General features: G+C 47.3%; 1 protein-coding gene across 5 annotated transcripts in view; it reads right to left on the bottom strand.

The window, feature by feature from the left end:
• Positions 1-462: 462 nt before the first annotated feature.
• LOC142467395 (cell adhesion molecule CEACAM1-like) overlaps positions 463-17,500 on the bottom strand; it is a 33,972-nt gene continuing 16,934 nt past the window's right edge. Inside the window, exons 1-5 of one of the 5 annotated variants that reach the window (XM_075573028.1) lie at positions 13,887-14,038; positions 10,477-10,809; positions 7,076-7,339; positions 3,553-3,653; positions 463-2,015 (exon numbers count right to left, since the gene is read on the bottom strand). In XM_075573028.1, coding sequence (XP_075429143.1) covers positions 1,851-2,015; positions 3,553-3,653; positions 7,076-7,339; positions 10,477-10,732 — 786 coding nt within the window. In that variant the 5' untranslated portion in view covers positions 10,733-10,809; positions 13,887-14,038 and the 3' untranslated portion in view covers positions 463-1,850. Of the gene's footprint in view, positions 2,016-3,552; positions 3,654-7,075; positions 7,340-10,476; positions 10,810-13,886; positions 14,039-17,500 lie in introns of those variants that run through there. The other 4 variants (XM_075573031.1, XM_075573030.1, XM_075573029.1 and 1 more) reach the window with 4 other exon arrangements.

The raw sequence follows: 17,500 nt of genomic DNA, 5'->3' as shown, positions 1-17,500 counted from the left end.
TGCAGAAAATTGTATATGTGATGCCAAGTTTGTTATGTTTTCTAACTTGTGTATGTTTGGAAATGTTTCCCCTGTGTGTTTGGCTTAACTTGGTTTGGTCCTAGAATGAACCAGGTGTCTGATGCTATTTAAGGAAGGATCAGTTGGCAGATCAGAGAGGGAGAAGGTTGTACTTCACTGCAGCTGCCCCGCAAGTTCCAATCTCTCCAGGATCTGCTGCTCCTGCCTCCTTAAAGAGCTGGTACAGGGAAATCCATCTGGGGAGCTTAGAGTAACCCTGCAATGGTACTCTTCTAAACCAGTATTTTTCTCCCTAAGTGTGATCTGAATCTCAAGTACCAACTGTGAAAGGAATAAACCTGTCCTGATTTACAGTCTCAATGAACGGTAGTCACTGTCTGACTTACTGATATAAATATCTATATATACACAGCCTCTCAACCAGCTTCACAACACAATGACCACGCTCACATTGTACTTTTATTAATATATATTTATAACACTAATGTGACATAACACATGGAAAAACAACAATACATAAAAATAAAAACTGAATAGGCGAAAGAGAGATGGCGAGTGGCAAGTTAACCCTATCTTGCGAAACGCGTTGAGTGGAAGAGGAGGAGGCAATCCGTTCCCGGTTGATTGTGACGTCAGACGCCGACTCCAGTCAAGCTGCACGAGAACCCCAGCGGCCGCTTGTGGGGACCGTCAGAGACGGAGGAAACGCACACCGGACAGCATTGGCTGTAAAGATACCCTTATGTGCCCTGAATGGCAGTACAGAGTGAGTACGCCCTCAGGGGGGCTTTTTATGTGTTATTTATTAAAGGTGTTTTGTATTACTACACCGTCAGCCCCTTCTTTGTCTCCTTCCCCTCCCTTCCCGTTTTCTTCCCCACCATCTCTAGTTTGGCTACCAGGCAGTGCATCATCTGAAGCTGCTGCAGAACACCATTGGTCAAATCTAGGACCCACTCCCTAATCTTTTGCGTTTTCTGTTCTCTAGAGGATTGTGGCTTTCCCCTCATGAGGTTGAGTGGTCCTTTGATTTTATATTTTATTGTCGGTACTTTTATTCGTATTGCATACAGCAGGGCCCCGGGTATACGGCGGCTTCCGTTCCAGGGCCCTGCCGTATAGTGAAAATCACCGGAAAGCGGATCCTGCAATTTTCAGTTCTCTGCATGCACAGAACGGCGTTTTTCGCCGCACTACGCATGCGCGGCCTATGGTGTGCGGTTTAAAGATGGCGATCCCCTTCTCGGCGCCGCCGTATAATCGGAACGCCGGATAACGAAGCGCCGAGAAGCGGGGCCTTCCTGTATTTTCTTTAATTTGCTTGATATATTTTTTTTACCACTGGGTTGTGCTGTGACACTGTACTAAGGCCTGGGACATAGTTATTTCATCAGTGCGGTGCTTTCCCTGGCCTAACCAGCGCGCCGTCCGTGGGCGTGTCGGGGGAGGGCCAGTGATGTCACAGAGCTGGTTCGCCTTATTGGACGAACCAGCTCACGTGACCGGCCCTGCGCTCCGGCGAGCGCCAAATTTGAAATCTTGGTGCGACACGCTTTCCCCAAGCGTGCGGACGCGTGCGCGAGCCCCTGCTAAAGCCGCTCTCATTGCGGCTGCAGGGGCTCAGTGCCGAGTGTGAGCCCTGCTCAGCACGGCTCAGCCTTGCTCACACTACTATGTCCCAGGCATAAGGAAGCGCCGGGCAGTCTATTTCTGTTTCTTTTTAGCAAGAGAGACAATACCTGAACCATGATTAGGGGGGGAGAGAGCTTGCTCAGTGTGTGTTTAGTATCTGTCTTTGGTCACTAGGTCGCAGATGGTACAGTAGCTGTTTACCTCACCACCTCCCCGCTGTCTATTTTTACACTGTCAGTGTCTCTCAGAGTCTGCGTCTCTCCAGCTGTCTCAGGGGATCTGTTGGTGACCTCTCCTCCGTGGCCGCTGGTCCTGTTCCTCTCCTCTCCTGAGGCCTCTCTCTGGTTGAACATCTTCGTACACTGGGGATGTAAAAATACATCATATAAAACTCCATGTTAATGCACAACACAGAATGATATATTATGCTCCGATTCTCTCACTGAATTGTTTTTTGGAATACTTCTGTAAAACTAAAGGAGACTTGTTACCAAACTCTGGTACAGTAATATTCTGATGTATGTAAGAACTTCACCAGGGAAGTGTTAAGTTACAATATATGGCAGTGATTCGCGAGTGTCAGGATGTGTTAAAGCAGTAATGCTACTTCCTAACTTTTTTCTTTTCACTTGTAAAGTGTGCGACAATGTAGGATTCTACATTCTTACCTAAGCTGGCGAGTGTTTGGTGCTCCTGTTATAAATGTGTCAAAATCCTGCTCGAAACCCTAACGTAATGGCCACCTTTCAGTTTAAATCAATCCTTCAGTCAATGTAACTCAGCAGCTACAATGTATCCTGATATTACCAAGCTAACATTGACTATTGTTAGTTTGCTGCTCTAACTGCTGGGAATATCAGCAAACAATTATCAAACAGGAGAGAGTTGCAAAGATCTTGCATTGCAGGGGGAAGTTTGCTAAAGTCTGCAAGAGTATGGCTCAGTATATTAAAACACATTAAAAATGGCTTTGAGATGACCCCAAGGAAAAGAAGCATGCAGAAGAGGTGTCTCACCCCCCCCCCCCCCCCACACCCCCTTTCCTTCCCCAACCCCCTCCCGCATAGGGAGTGTTATTATGTATTATTATTTCACTAGAAAATGGGAGTTGCACGGTGTTCAATGTTGAAAATCATTACAAATATTGTATGTACGCATGTATTGTAACACTGTGAAAACTAATAAAAAATTTAAGTTATAAAAAAAAATGGCTTTGAGATTTAAAGCAGCAGTTCAAGCAATAAAAAAAAAATTCAGTTCTGTACTATGAGAAAATACTTCTTAAATGTTTACCAGACATTTTTAATGTTTCTAATGTAGGAATCATTTCCAAAGTGACAGCCCCTTCCCCTGCTGATAGGCTCTGGCTCTTTAGCCCCGCCTTCTCTCTAGCAGTGCACCAATTGTATCTAGTAACTGCCCAGTCAATCATATTCCAGAACTACATTTCAAATAATGCTGAATTAAATAACCCTGAAGAAAGCGATTGATTACAGGAGAACGGATCGATCTGCAGCTTAGCTAATCACTGCTCAGTGTGCAGATTGTATTGATGCACATATTGAATGGGAAAAATAAGAATAAAAAAAAAAAACGACAGCTTTAATGTTTTTTGAAAGTCACTATTATCTAAAGCTACAGAACTCATTTATTAAACCCCCGCCCCGGCACCCCCAAGATTTCACATGTTGCCGCTTTAATAGATTCCTGTGTGTGACACAGTATTGAGGTCAGGATGTGTGTTGCATTGTGCTGTATAACAGATTGCAGTGTGATACAGTCCTAAGTCAGGATGTGTGTTGTATTATACATAAAAAGCATCCTTAAGGATAATGTATAAGATATGGGGGGGTCCCTGTGCTGGGGGAGGAAGCTACAGAGAATGCAGAAAGTGCTCACCATAAGGATAATAAGGAATGCAACAATGCCAATTATCACAAGGATACCTACAACTACCCCTGCAACAGCGCCGGCTGATAGCTGATTAGATGATCCGTTATCTGTCAAAAAAACAAATGAGATGAATGAACCTGTTTCTTGGTCAGCGCTTTCTACATATCACAAACATTCCGGCAAAACACACACATGCAGAAAAACAAAAAACACAAGTGGGGGATTTATATCCAGGGACTCAAAAGGTAATTAATAATGTAAAGTTGATGCTGAGAGACTCAGAGGGAGACGCAGGTCACTGGCAGATAACGTAGGGTCGTGATATGATAACCCGTACGGTCAGTTACATGTTGTGTCGCTCACTGTGTCAGGGGGACGTTGGGAACCTTTTTGCTCCATGTTGTGGATATGAGAGAGATAAATGAGCACATGTTGTATTATACATAAATCTAAGTTGGTGATTGTAGATGAAATAGCAGATTAGATGTATGTATCATACAACTATATGCTAATTTATCTCTATCCTATCCCCATGCAACATCATCTTCATACGTGTAATCAGAGGGAGAGGTCAGTGTGAATACAGACAGGAGGACACAGCACTCGGGTGTATGTACGTGTCACACACACAGGGTCCCCAAGCTGCCAGTCTGTCACACATCACACAGTGTGTAACCTGCAGCACACACACACACACACACACAGGGTCCTCAAGCTGCCAGTCTGTAACATCTTTTATAAATTGCAACACACAGTTTGTGATTTATTATATTTGGTGCAAGTGCTCCAAGGGATACGTTGGGAGAACAATAAGACCATTGAGACAAAGAATGATGTAACATGTCAGGTTTATTAGCATAAAGGATACAAAACATCCGGTTTCAAGACACTTTGTACAATGTCCCCAAGGTGGTCTTGCAAATTTCAAAATTTTGGCTATTGAGCACATTGAGATTTTGAAACGAGGGGGTGATAGAATTAATATTTTGAACAAAAGAGAAATGCTTTGGATGTTTTCTTTGGACACCCTGGCCCCACATGGAATTAACGTTGACTGGGAATTACAACACTTCTTGCAATAATATGTAATAACATTAAACAATTCCAATATCATTTAACATATTAATTATCAGGTTTATATATGTTAATATGTTAATTATAATATGATTGGATTAGGGCTTTTGAATAACAATAATAATAATAATAACAGATCATTATAAATAATGTTCCTCTGGATAGGAGGTTCTGACCTCTATACAGTGTTTCTTAAAATAGTGTATTTATGAAATATCAATTAAATATCATTGGAAAATATTATTATTGATAAGAATATGTAAGGTTTTCTTTTCTCACATGTACCATTCTTCCTCCACAAATGTCCTTACATGATATATATACACTGTCCTGTTTATTCAATTTAATGAATGATTTATAATTGTTATTATGATCTTTGCAATTATCAGTGTTTTTTGTACTTCAGATACATACTTTTTTATATTTTTGCAATTTTTGTAACTTTTCAGTATTGTGAGGATATATTTACAGTAATTGTTTTTTTATTGTTCTCACTATAGTGTTGATAGTGTTTTAAATTTCTTGATTTATTATGTGGGTCAATTGCTCTTGAATTACAATTGTTTATATGTATTAATTATGAATTCGCAGCATTGCCCCAATAAGTCATTTGTTTTGATTGATATGCCCATGTTTCCTTCCCTGTCCGGTTATACTATATACCCTAAAAAAACTGCTTTGTTTACATTCACACGGCACCCGTCTAAGTTAGTGTTTGATTGGTCAGACGGGCCGTTACGTCACAGGTGGGAGGGTACTTTACCTCCTATACTTGTGTGCATTGCAGTTCAGCTGGCATTACACTGAGCTTATTAGCTCCACGTCAGTGAAGGGGTGTGACGCGTCCCATTGGACGTTGCAATACAGCGTCACGGGTGAAGGGAGGGAATTATGGGTATTTAAATGTTTGATCGGTTTTGTGTACTGTCTCTTTGATAAAGCCACGTAAAACGCGTCAGTGTTCCTTTACTGTTTTTAAACGTGCCTACAATAAATTTTTGCACCTAGTTTTTGGCAGCATTGGTCATTTTTCTTCAGCAGCAGATGCACCGCCGTTTTTCCCACTTAGTCTGTAACACATCACACAGTGCGTAACCTGCAGCACACACACACACACACACACACACACACACGGTCTCCAAGCTGCCAGTCTAACACATCACACAGTGTGTAACCTGCAGGGCCACACTCAGATCCTGGGGGGACGTGCGCTCACTGGTCACTTTATATCTTCTAGGCGATGGAAGCTGCTAACAGCCGAGACTCTCCCAGGATTGGGCTATCCTGTCCCTGGCTGTGCCTTGTCTGGGTGCGGATTTGCTCCCTGTGCGAGTCCCTGTTATTATGTAGGAGATGTTGTATATTCTGGTTAATCTGCTCAAAAAATGTGCAATCCCTCATTTTCTAATTTAGAAAACGCCTCTTTAGATGTTTTCAAAGATCAGAGAAGAATTGTTGATTAAAGAAAACCCCCGACTTGCTTTTTGCATGTAGCAATTAGAAATCCTGTATACTGGAAGGAATGTGAGGGCATTTCCTGCACGTGGTCATGAAACTCACTACACAATGTTTTTTTGCACTTTTTCTTTCCAATGATCGGTGCCCATTGGAATATCTTTAGAAAATGCCGCCCCTCAAACATTTACACACGTCCCTCTGATCGGATAAAAGGGCGTCTCACGCAGGAGACTCACACCCTCGCATTTCTCATTCTGGACTCCCGGGGATTCCCCCTTATTATTAGAGATGGGCAAAATGTGTCAAAATTAAATTGCAAATAAATAACTTTCAGAAAAATATGAAAAAAAATGTAATGTGTATTTTCGATATTCTTTCATATGTTCCCCCCAAAGACCCTCCAATTACAGTACTCCCCCCGCCCATATTCAAATATTTGCTACATTTTGTAATCTCATTTTTTATTTTTAAATTAACCCCCCACATCCAAACAATAAATAAACCCACACTTAGGGGAACTTTTGTTCGAACTCCAAAGTATTTGTGAATTTTGGTGAAAATGAGCCCATCTCTTCCTCTTACTTTCCATGAACCCGATTACAATTCCTATTGACCTGCACGGTTTGGATCACAAATACTCACCAGCATCACAGAGCAGTGAGAGCTTAGGTAAAGGAAGGAAGACAGGTTAACAAAAGCTGATATTGTGTGTGTGTGTGTGTGTGTGTGTGTGTGTGTGTGTCGTGTGTGTCGTGTGTGTCGTGTGTGTCGTGTGTGTCGTGTGTGTCGTGTGTGTCGTGTGTGTCGTGTGTGTCGTGTGTGTCGTGTGTGTGTACATATATTTAAATTTTTCCCTGAAGCAGAAAGAGCAGAGTGGTTATTGTGCATTAAATCAGCAAGTAGCACATATAGACAAAAGCAGAGACAGTGACTGGATATCAGGTTATCTACATTTTGTGATACTCAAAACCCCTCTTATATACATACACACACTTACCTATAAGCTGCAGCACATATTCCCTGCTGTCCTCACTGACTGGGTTTGTTACCCCGACACTGAATCTCCTCCCATCGTCTCCTCTCTGCGCGCTCGGGATAAGCAGAGTCCTTTTCCTGTCGCTCAGCTGGTATCTGCCCGGGAGAGCGCCCCCATCCACCTCCCAGGTCACTGTGGTCTCTTCCCCAGAGAACAGGACGTGCAGAGAGACGTCCGACCCCAGCAGGCTGGAGTTACTCGTTATGTTGTAGATTACGACTGGGTCTGAAACGGTATCAGGAGAATGTCAGTGACCCTCTGATCTGGGTCAATATCTGGCAGGTCTCTTATATGAAACCAGCTAGCTGTGAAAATAGAAGAGATACTCTGTATCACTATACAATACAGAATTCATGTTAGAGGAGCAATCCAGACTGCCCAAGAGTTTTATTTCATTTGCCGGGATGAGGGAACCCCCGGAGCTGCTCAGTGGTTCCCGCTGTCTGGAACCGGCAAAAAAAAAAATGGCAGCCGGTCAGGGCGGTGAAGTCGAGTCTATAGGTGACCCCGAGGGGCCATGTTTAATATCTTTCTAAACAACCTACAATACAATTAGGGGCTTATTCTATAAAGCAGTCGCCGGCCGTTTTCAAACTAAATTACCCATTAAATATATAAAAGATTGGATATACAAATGTTGCTGTACAGGAATTGGGAAGGAAAGGGGGGGGGCCCACTTGGCACACAAAACATTTTCTAAAGCAGTCTTGCCGATAAGCACCTGTTGGACTTTGGACTACAAGAGAGACCGAGTAATATGATGAAACTGTGCAAGCTTCAACAAGCAAGGGATGGTGTTGCAGAGTACATGCAACTACACACGCGGGGTCTCTTGACAAGGCTTATTTAGCCTTAAAACATACAGTACACAAAACAAAAATAGCTTCTCTTCAGCAGACAAAAGAAAATAGCTTCTCTTCAGCATGGCAAACAAAGCAGTTTCTCTTCAACATGCAGGACACAACAGTTCATAAACCATGTACTTTGCAAACAGACCTTATATCAGTAATCTCTTCAGTAACTCACTCCTATCTCCTGACCAGCTAGCTGCATGTGTGCACATCCTGGGGTTTTTAAAACCTTGATTAGGCAGCTGGGATTCAACTAATTGCCATGAGCTTCCCAGCTGAAGATCACCTCATCACTGCTGCACTGCAGACCAAAGATATGTCTGCCAGGCATACAGCTGGTGGCTTTTATTCACCCTGTCACAGATGGGTTAATGTTTCAATGTAAAATAGGGTTAGCTTGAAGACCAGCAAGATATCTCAAGACCTGGGCAGATACAGCTGCAGGTAAGAAATGCACAAGGTCTATGGACAATTTACCTTGCTTGAAGAGAAGACTTTAGCAACACGATTACCTTGACAAACCCAAATCTGCTAAACACATTAACATCCCCATCACCAGTGTTTCTCAACCATGGTTCCGCAGAACCCTGGAGCTCCCTGGAGCAGTCCCAGAGGTTCCGCATAGCCACCCGCACTCACGGCGACCCGCGACGGCATTCCTGGCTCTCCCAACTCCCCCCGCCTCCCCCCCCCCCCCAGAGCCCACTCACAAGACTGCAGGAGCGCGCTCTAGCAGTGCGGCACTTCCTGTGCCTGCTGCTAGCTAGAGCGAGTGCATGCAGTCCTGCGTGCTCTGTAGTTAGCTGCCACCTCTGCCGCCTCCTGCCACTGCCGCACGTGCCCTCCGCCGCCTCCTGCCGAGGCAGTACAGAACATGTGGGATTGAAGCCAATGATGATTTTTACCCGTGCGGCCCGATTTTTAAAAAAATGTATTGGGGCGGCGTGGGCATTTTTTAATATGTATTGGCGGGGGCTGGTATGTTTATTATGTATTGCGGGGTGGGGTTGCCAGTATTTAGGGGGGTGGGGTTTTTTGGTATGTATTTTGTGGAGAGGATTGAGTGAGAGTGGGGTAATTGACGTAAGCTAGGGTTGAGTGAGAGGAGAGAGGGGGAGAGTGAGTGAGGAAAAGATGGAGTAAGAGTGAGATGCAGGGGAGTTAAATACATGCGAGGCGGGAGGAGGGGAGAGTGAGACGGAGGGGAGATGAATACATGGGTAGAGGGTGGGAAATAGAGGGGGCGGGTGAGGTGTGAAATTAACCTAATATGTGTCAGCCATTTAGGGGTACCCCGAGATTTTTCGAAAAACTTCAAGGATTCCTCCAAACAAAAAAGGTTGGGAACCACCAGGTCACAGAAAGGAGAGAACAGGAAAGTGCAGACAAGAATATACAGATAGGACCCAGGAGAAATGTAATGTGCACGAGTAAGAATGATGGGAGAATGAAATAGGGACTGTATGTATGTATGTACGTATGTACATCTAGCCCATCTCCCCCCCCCCTTAATCGCAGATCGGGTCCCCTAAGGTGTTCTGGGATCTGGCTAGGTGTCTCTGTGTGGTGCATACCTGCTGGCAACAGGAGGGCCTGAGTCTCCCGCGATGACATGGGTGATAACAGTAACAGGTTACTGGGGTGGATGCCTTCGTTCTGGTTCAATGGTGCAGCGCCTCCATCTATAGTAAGCCCCAGGAATGCGGGGTGGAATCCTTACCACAGAGATTCCCCACGGGGGATGAGAGATTCCAGTCTCACACAAGGATTATCTTTAAAAGCAGCAGTCTCTTTATTCTCTTGGGCGGAAGCAGCAGCCGACAGGTACAGTTGATGCACAGTCCACTAACTGTTCTCCCTTGTGATGTCCCTGCCGCCACTCTGGACCAAAGGCATCCAGAGTGGGGCTAGCTCTTCCCTCACCCCCTACGCAGGGTGAGAGGTATTTGGTTCCACCTCACTAACTGTAGCTAGATCAGCTCTACTTATGAGCTGATCGTTCCTCTCCTCCTAACTCACTATCACTACTCTCAGACTGACAGAACACACACACACTAAATAGGAAATGCACTGCTCTTTTATGATCTCAGCAGGCACCGCCCGTGTCTCTTGCTTTGACACAGGGTCAGGTGACCTACCTCCACCACTCAGGGCAGTGCTTGAAGTGGGGGAAACCCATGATAACTCCTGGCAACCTGCCCTTAACAGGGATTATACCAGGAGGAGGATAGAACTATAGCCCCATTTCTTACCAGGGCTACATACACACTAGTGATGACTGTGGGGAGCATGGCATTTCAAAATAAAATAGAAATAACTAGCGCACTGCATACAATATCACTTTTATATAATAGAAACCTCAACTTCTTATACAGTCGGCTTCTTTAAGCAAATGTAAGTCACGATAGAAGATTAAAAGTCTTTACCGTTTTATTATTGTTGCCCATTACAGAAATCAGTTTAATTCTGTTACTCACCGATCACTGAGATTAGTGTAATTCTGTTACTCACCGATCACTGAGATCTGTGTAGATTTCAGTAGTTTTTCTGCACTGCTATGGAATCTGATCTCATACACCCCGGAGTCCTCCTTCCGAGCATCTCTCAGGACCCAGCAGCCACTGGAGGTGTTCAGGTGAAGTCTGTATTTATAATTATCATAGATCTTGGTGTGATGGTCATTGCAGAACATGTCCAGCATCGGGCGCCCAGGTCTGCAATCAAGAGTCAGAACTCCCCCTGTGTGAGGACATATCACGTCACACATCTGTATGTCTGATCCAACCCGAACATAACGAGGTCCTGTGGTGGCAGGTGACGGGATGATCAGGAGGGACAGGAAGCCTGGAAGGCGATAAGAATATACAGCAGTATTATGGGTGTTATTCAGTGATTGCTGCTCACAGCTCTGCAGGAGCGGCCTCTACATACAGACATTACAGGCAGGTACCTCTCAGCCTGCCTAGTGTGCCCCATTATCCTAAACTGAGACTTCACCCTCCTGCAGTTCTGATAACCACACACACACACAAAGTGCCTTCACACATTTGTCTGGATGACACACACACACACAACGATCTGGGGCAAATGTAAGACTTGTTTAACCCTTTTGATGCCAGAGCGTTAACATACATGATGCAGACACAAGCACAAAAATAGCGTGTGGCGGTATTTTGGGGCTTTAATCAAAGGGGACAAAAATGTTAACTTGTGAGCCAGTTTTGTTGAGATCTGCGCCTCGCTCCCTCCCCCACCCCTTGCGCTGAATCCCATCAGTTACCGCAGTGGCTGGACATCGTGCGCCCGAACCTGCGTTGATGTTGCACAAGTGTAACTGACAGGTCACTCAGCGCTGCACCTGAACTCACCACCTGGGGGTTCCTTTTAGGCGCCCAGGCGTTTCGCATCCCTGGCCTGAATACATGGTGCGCTTACCGTTGCAGGACCAGGCAATGCCACACAGCCATCACCTGGATAATGGATAGCAAATTAATTTGCATATGGCAATTTATTTAAACCTTTACGTTTACAACACGAGGAACCAGGCTAATCCCATAGGCCAGGGGTGGCCAACCCCAGTCCTAAAGGGTCACCAATAGGTCAGGCTGTTAGGATATCTCTGTTTCAGCACAGGTGGCTCAAACGTGGCTGTCATTACGACTGAGCCAGCTGTGCTGAAGCAGGGCTATACTGAAAACCTGACCTGTTGGTGACTCGAGGACTGGAGTTGGCCACTCCTGCCTTCGGGCTGTTATATAGTGGGTGCTCGCAGCACTTATAGGTTGGCTGTGGTTAGTCAGCTGTTCTATACTAGGGCCGCGCGTGCGCACAGTAGTGAGCGTGGAGCCGACCGACGAGTGAAAATAATGATTTTGCGCCACTACCGGCGAAGTAATGTGTGTGTGTCAATAAGTGCAAATTAAAATAATTTTTATTTATTAAACATGTTTTTTTCTTCTTTTAAAAATCTTATTTAATAAATTATTCACTCACGGACCACACACACACACACATACACACACACACACACACACACACACACACACACACACACACACACACACACACACACACACACACACACACACACACACACACACACACACACACAATCTTTCCAGCTTGTCGCTCCCGGCAGCACGGACTGTATACCCACAAAAAGTGTGCGTCACATGCACGCGCGTTCGCACATGCACGCGCGCGCAAACTATATTACAAGCCTTAGGCCTCGGCCAGGCTCCCTGCTGGCGCGCTGAGGCTCAGGGAAACGGGTGCTTTCCCTGGCCTTGCGGTTGCTTACCGCATGCGCTGTCAGGGGGCGGGTACGTCACTGGCCGGGGGTGGGCCAGTGACGTCACGGAGCTGGTTCGCCCTCATTGGGCGAACCGCTGTCGCGCCGGCAAGCGGGGGAATTTTTAAATTCCCCTAAGACCTACGCTTCCGCAAGCGCGCGGAAGCATAGGCGAGCCCCTACTAAAGCCGCTCTAATTGCGACTGTAGGGGCTCAGTGCTCAGCGGGAGCGCGCTTCCGCCAGCAAGCAAGTAACATGGCCGAGGCCTTAGGCTACTCAGATTTTTTTAATTGGTAGCTAGTGGTTTGTAACAATTTAAGTGGAAAGCCACACGTGAAGAACGCAAACATGAAATCACATAAATTAATTCTCACCCACGAATATCCATGCGCTTACCCGTAGGGTCAGAATCTGCCTTAAACTCAGTCCAAGGGGACACATCTCACTATTTTATTTGCCGTGACCCGCAGCTCTCTACAGCACTTTGGGACTTCCAGAGACAGCGTGTGACCATGACTGATCTGAATACCACATCAAAGACTGTCCTACTCCACTTTTGAAACGATTGTTATACTTTATATTCCTTGTAGATTTAAACCAATGTGGCCATGAATAGTAAATATTCACGTATCAATAGAGATGGAAATCTCCTGTCTCTAAATCTTGCAACATACAACTTAGATTGTAAGCTCTCCGGGGCAGCGATTTCCTATTGTCTGATATTGTTTCTGAGGCCGGACTGTGCTGCATACAAAAACCTTTATTGAAAAATGGTTAAAAAGAGGAGGGGAGGCATACCCCTGCACCTCTAACGCGTTTCACCCTGCAATTTTTTTGAAAAAGCCCAATTGCAGGGTGAAACGCGTTAGAGGTGCAGGGGTATGCCTCCCCTCCTCTTTTTAACCATTTTTCAATAAAGGTTTTTGTATGCAGCACAGTCCGGCCTCAGAAACTTTCTTCCTGCATCATGGTGCCCGCTGGTCTGCCTGTCCCCGTCGGTATAGGTGCCTGTTCTACTTTTCAAAACAGCAAAGGAGCACACAGAGCCAGGTGTATCGTGCAAATACGTGAGTACCATTGCTGCTGTATGAGAGCTGCCCCAGGCATTCAGGGTCTTTATAGCTTAGGCTGACAGAGAGGTCTGGAGGGGTTTCAAGACTCCCCCTTACAACTCTCTATGCCACTGCTAGACCGGTTGCCATCTAGGGGTTAATATACATAGCCTCGAGCATGCATTCACCACATCACGTGACCTGGTCTCCCAAGCAGAAAGATTTTTATAACATTTAAAACAGTGGGTTAAAAGCTCTGTAGCATTGGTTAATTGGGGTTTCAACCCCAGTATTTTTTTGGTCTGATATTGTTTGTTGCACATATTGTATTATAATTCCTGTTACTGTATTGGCTCTTTTGTAAAGCGCCGAGTAGATTGTCGGCACTATATAAAGATATACATATGTAAGTAACCCTTCTATGGTACCCCACCCTGCATGAGATTGGGGGATACACTACTTCTGGTCACTCAGAGCTGTCTTGGTGCTGTGACCTGCTGGTAAACAGGAGGGCTGAGTGCTCCGCGGTGTTGTGGGGAGAGCCCAGGACAGGGACAGGAGATGTGGGACAGGTTACCTTGTTCTCTTCAGGTGCACAGCGCCTCCAGCCAGCAGGGATCCCCTGGGGTCTCCAGAGGAGAGACCCCCACTGACACTCCATTCTCCAGACACAGGAACAGGGACACACACAGCAGCTTCTTTTCTGTGGATCTAGGTGTGCAGATAGCATAGTGTAATCTCTGCCTCTCTGCTCATGGCAGCTTAAATTCCCAACCCCCCCCCCCTCCTTGCCCAGGTGGGGCAAGAGGGGAGACCTTTTCTTGGCTTGCTATCTCTCTCAGCTCTCTCTCTCTAGACTCACTCACACTAACTGAATTTGGGAATATGTCTCAATTTGAATATCCTCAGGGAGTGTCTCTAGCTTTGAATCATTACAACTCAAAGCTGGATACCGATTGGCTCACACACGCATCAGGGGGTGTTCCAACCCATAACCACCCTTTGGATTAACACATTCAAATGTTGCTTAGGCCTGCCCCTGAATATTGCTGCATACTCAGAGCTGAAATGCAAAACAGGCCTACTGAAGGAATTAACCTTTCCACTGCCTGTTCTAACAGGACTGACAGAGGAAAGGCCCATAAGAATACATAGCTGCCGAAGACCAGGCTATACATACATGGAAAAATCCAGGGCACCAGGTCACCTAAAATTTCGCCCCGCTGGCACCTGTGCTGTGCACAGTGATGACTGACCTGTCAATCATCACTGCAACCAGCAACAGCGCTCCCCAGCAGCATCCAAGCTGGATCCGGCGCACTGGGAGGGGCAGATGTGGTGATTGACAGGTCAAGTCCAGCCGTGCAGCTTAGTGAGGGGGAGTGGAGGATAGGAGAGCAGAAGGCAGAGACGGAGGTACTTGGAGGAGGCGGACCCCTCCTGTACTCTGCCCACCCCCTGCTCTCAATCCACACGGTGGCAGGGAGGTGTGTGTGAGGGGACGAGAGAGTAAATTTCCCAGCCCTGTGAAACCCTATGAAAAAGTATTGCTGCGGTGTCAAACTCCATCCCCAACAGGTCAGGTTTTAAGAATATCCCTGCTTCAGCAAAAGGTGGTTCAGTTAAAATGACCACCACCTGTGCTGAAGCAAGTATAGCCTTAAAGGCGCAATCCACGCACTCAGCTCGGGGTACCCCCTGCTCCCGGAGATACTTAGGTCAGTCATATCTGCTGGTAACTGCTCCGGCCCAGCTGGCTGAAATGTAAAAATGTCAAGCTCTCACATCACGCGGCCGAACCGAAGCTTTGAAAAGCGGCCATTATGTGATTCTTGCTAGCCCAGCGGTACTGGCCCTTACTACAGAGGTAAGTATCTCTGGAAGCAGGGGGTCCCTGGAGTTGAAATTAATGGGGAGCAGCTCCGGAGACCCCCTGCTTCAATCTAGTGTAAACGAAAAAAAAGGAAGAAGGAAGAAGAAGAGCTTGGATTGCCGCTTTAAAAACCGGTCCTGTTGATGGCCCTTGATGACAGTGTCACACCCCTACCTTATTGTGACTTCATGGAGCCGCACTCATCTGTATATGTAAAGAACTATTAGTGCGCTTGGCTTATAACTGTTACATAAGCTGCCAGCTTGCTATATTATTACATTGTACAGAATCCCAGAACATGTTATAGTGAGAGAGAAAAAATACATCTAATAACACGACTTGTTTTAGAGAGTATAATATCCAATTGCCAACTATCCAACATAATCCTCTTTAATGCTGTACATTGGGCATCCAGACACATTTCCGGACCACAACTCCCAGCATGCAGTGGGCCCAAGACTACAACTCCCAGCATGCCCAAGACTATAACTCCCAGCGGGCCCTCAGGCCATCACCTTCCCAGGCCCACGGCTCCCTCGCCCCCCACCGGGGCTCAAGCCTACCACTCCCTGCCCGCACCGGGGCATTGTGGGTAGGGTGACCATTCGTACCGGTTTTACCGGGACAGTCCCGGTTTTTTGTGTCCTGTCCCGATTTTAAGTCATCCCGGTTTTTGTCCCTGGTCCCGGTATTGCGGGGCAGCGGCGGTGAGGAGAATGCGGCGGCCGGTAAGTATTTTCTATGTGTGTGTGAATGCTGCCGGGGGGACTGAATGAAGGAGAATGCCGGGGGCGGGACTTAGAATGCCGGCCGGCCCGCAGGGGATTGGATGAATGATGCTGCCGGGGGCGGGACTTAGAATGCCGGCCGGCCCGCAGGGGATTGGTTGCAGGCAGGTCAGAGGAAGCCGGGGCGGGACTTCCGCTTTGTGCAGAGCACACGTGTCTTCCCGCACCCGGCTCCTCTGTGCGCGGTGAGTGTCCCCCTTCTGTCCCGGGTCCCAGCCAGGGGGGGTAATAGGAGGTGGTAGCGGGGGTGCGCCTGCCTTTGTACCACCTTGTACCTTTGCCCCCCCCGGCGCTCCCAGCATTGCTCCCACCATTGCCCCCCCCCCGGCGCTCCCACTATTGCCCCCCCCGGCGCTCCCACCATTGCCCCCCCGGCGCTCCCACCATTGCCCCCCCAGCGCTCCCACCATTGCCCCCCCAGCGCTCCCACCATTGCCCCCCCGGCGCTCCCACCATTGCCCCCCCAGCGCTCCCACCATTGCCCCCCCCGGCACTCCCACCATTGCCCCCCCGGCACTCCCACCATTGCCCATCGGTGCTCACAGATTTGCCCCCCGGCGCTCACAGCTTTGCCCCCCCGGCGCTCACAGCTTTGCCCCCCCGGCGCTCACTTCCCCCCGTCCCCTTGGTGTGGGAGATGGGCTCGGGGGCGGGCAGTGGTTGCTGCGCGGTCGCGGGCGGTGCAGGGGGAGGCGGGGTGTATCAGTGTGTGTGTATCAGTGTGTGTGTGTGTGTGTGTGTGTGTGTGTGTGTGTGTGTGTGTGTGTGTGTGTGTGTGTGTGTGTGTATGTGTATCAGTGTGTGTGTGTATGTGTATCAGTGTGTATGTGTATCAGTGTGTGTGTGTGTATCAGTGTGTGTGTATCAGTGGGTGTGTATCAGTGGGTGTGTATCAGTGGGTGTGTATCAGTGGGGGGGTGTGTGTATCAGTGTGTGTGTGTGTGTGTATCAGTGTGTGTGTGTGTGTATCAGTGGGTGTGGGTGTGTATCAGTGGGTGTGTGTGTGTGTATCAGTGGGTGTGTGTGTGTATCAGTGGGTGTGTGTGTGTATCAGTGTGTGTGTGTATCAGTGGGTGTGTGTATCAGTGGGTGTGGGTGTGTGTATCAGTGGTTGTGTGTGTGTATCAGTGGGTGTGGGTGTGTGTATCAGTGGTTGTGTGTGTGTATCAGTGGGTGTGTGTGTGTGTATCAGTGGGTGTGTGTGTGTGTATCAGTGGGTGTGTGTGTGTGTATCAGTGGGGGTGTGTGTGTGTATATCAGTGGGGGTGTGTGTGTGTATCAGTGGGGGGGTGTGTGTGTATCAGTGGGGGGGGGGTGTGTATCAGTGGGGGTGTGTGTGTGTATCAGTGGGGGTGTGTGTGTGTGTATCAGTGGGGGTGTGTGTGTGTATCAGTGGGGGTGTGTGTATCAGTGGGGGGTGGTGTGTGTATCAGTGGGGGGGGGTTGGTGTGTATCAGTGGGGGGGGGGGTGTATCAGTGGGGGGGTGTATCAGTGTGGGGGGGTGTATCAGTGGGGGGGTGTATCAGTGT

This window comes from Ascaphus truei, chromosome 16 (genome assembly GCF_040206685.1).
Source record: "Ascaphus truei isolate aAscTru1 chromosome 16, aAscTru1.hap1, whole genome shotgun sequence".
NCBI lineage: Eukaryota > Metazoa > Chordata > Amphibia > Anura > Ascaphidae > Ascaphus > Ascaphus truei.
The sequence above is the reverse complement of the archived record's forward strand: the minus strand, read 5'-3'. Positions and strand labels throughout refer to the sequence as shown.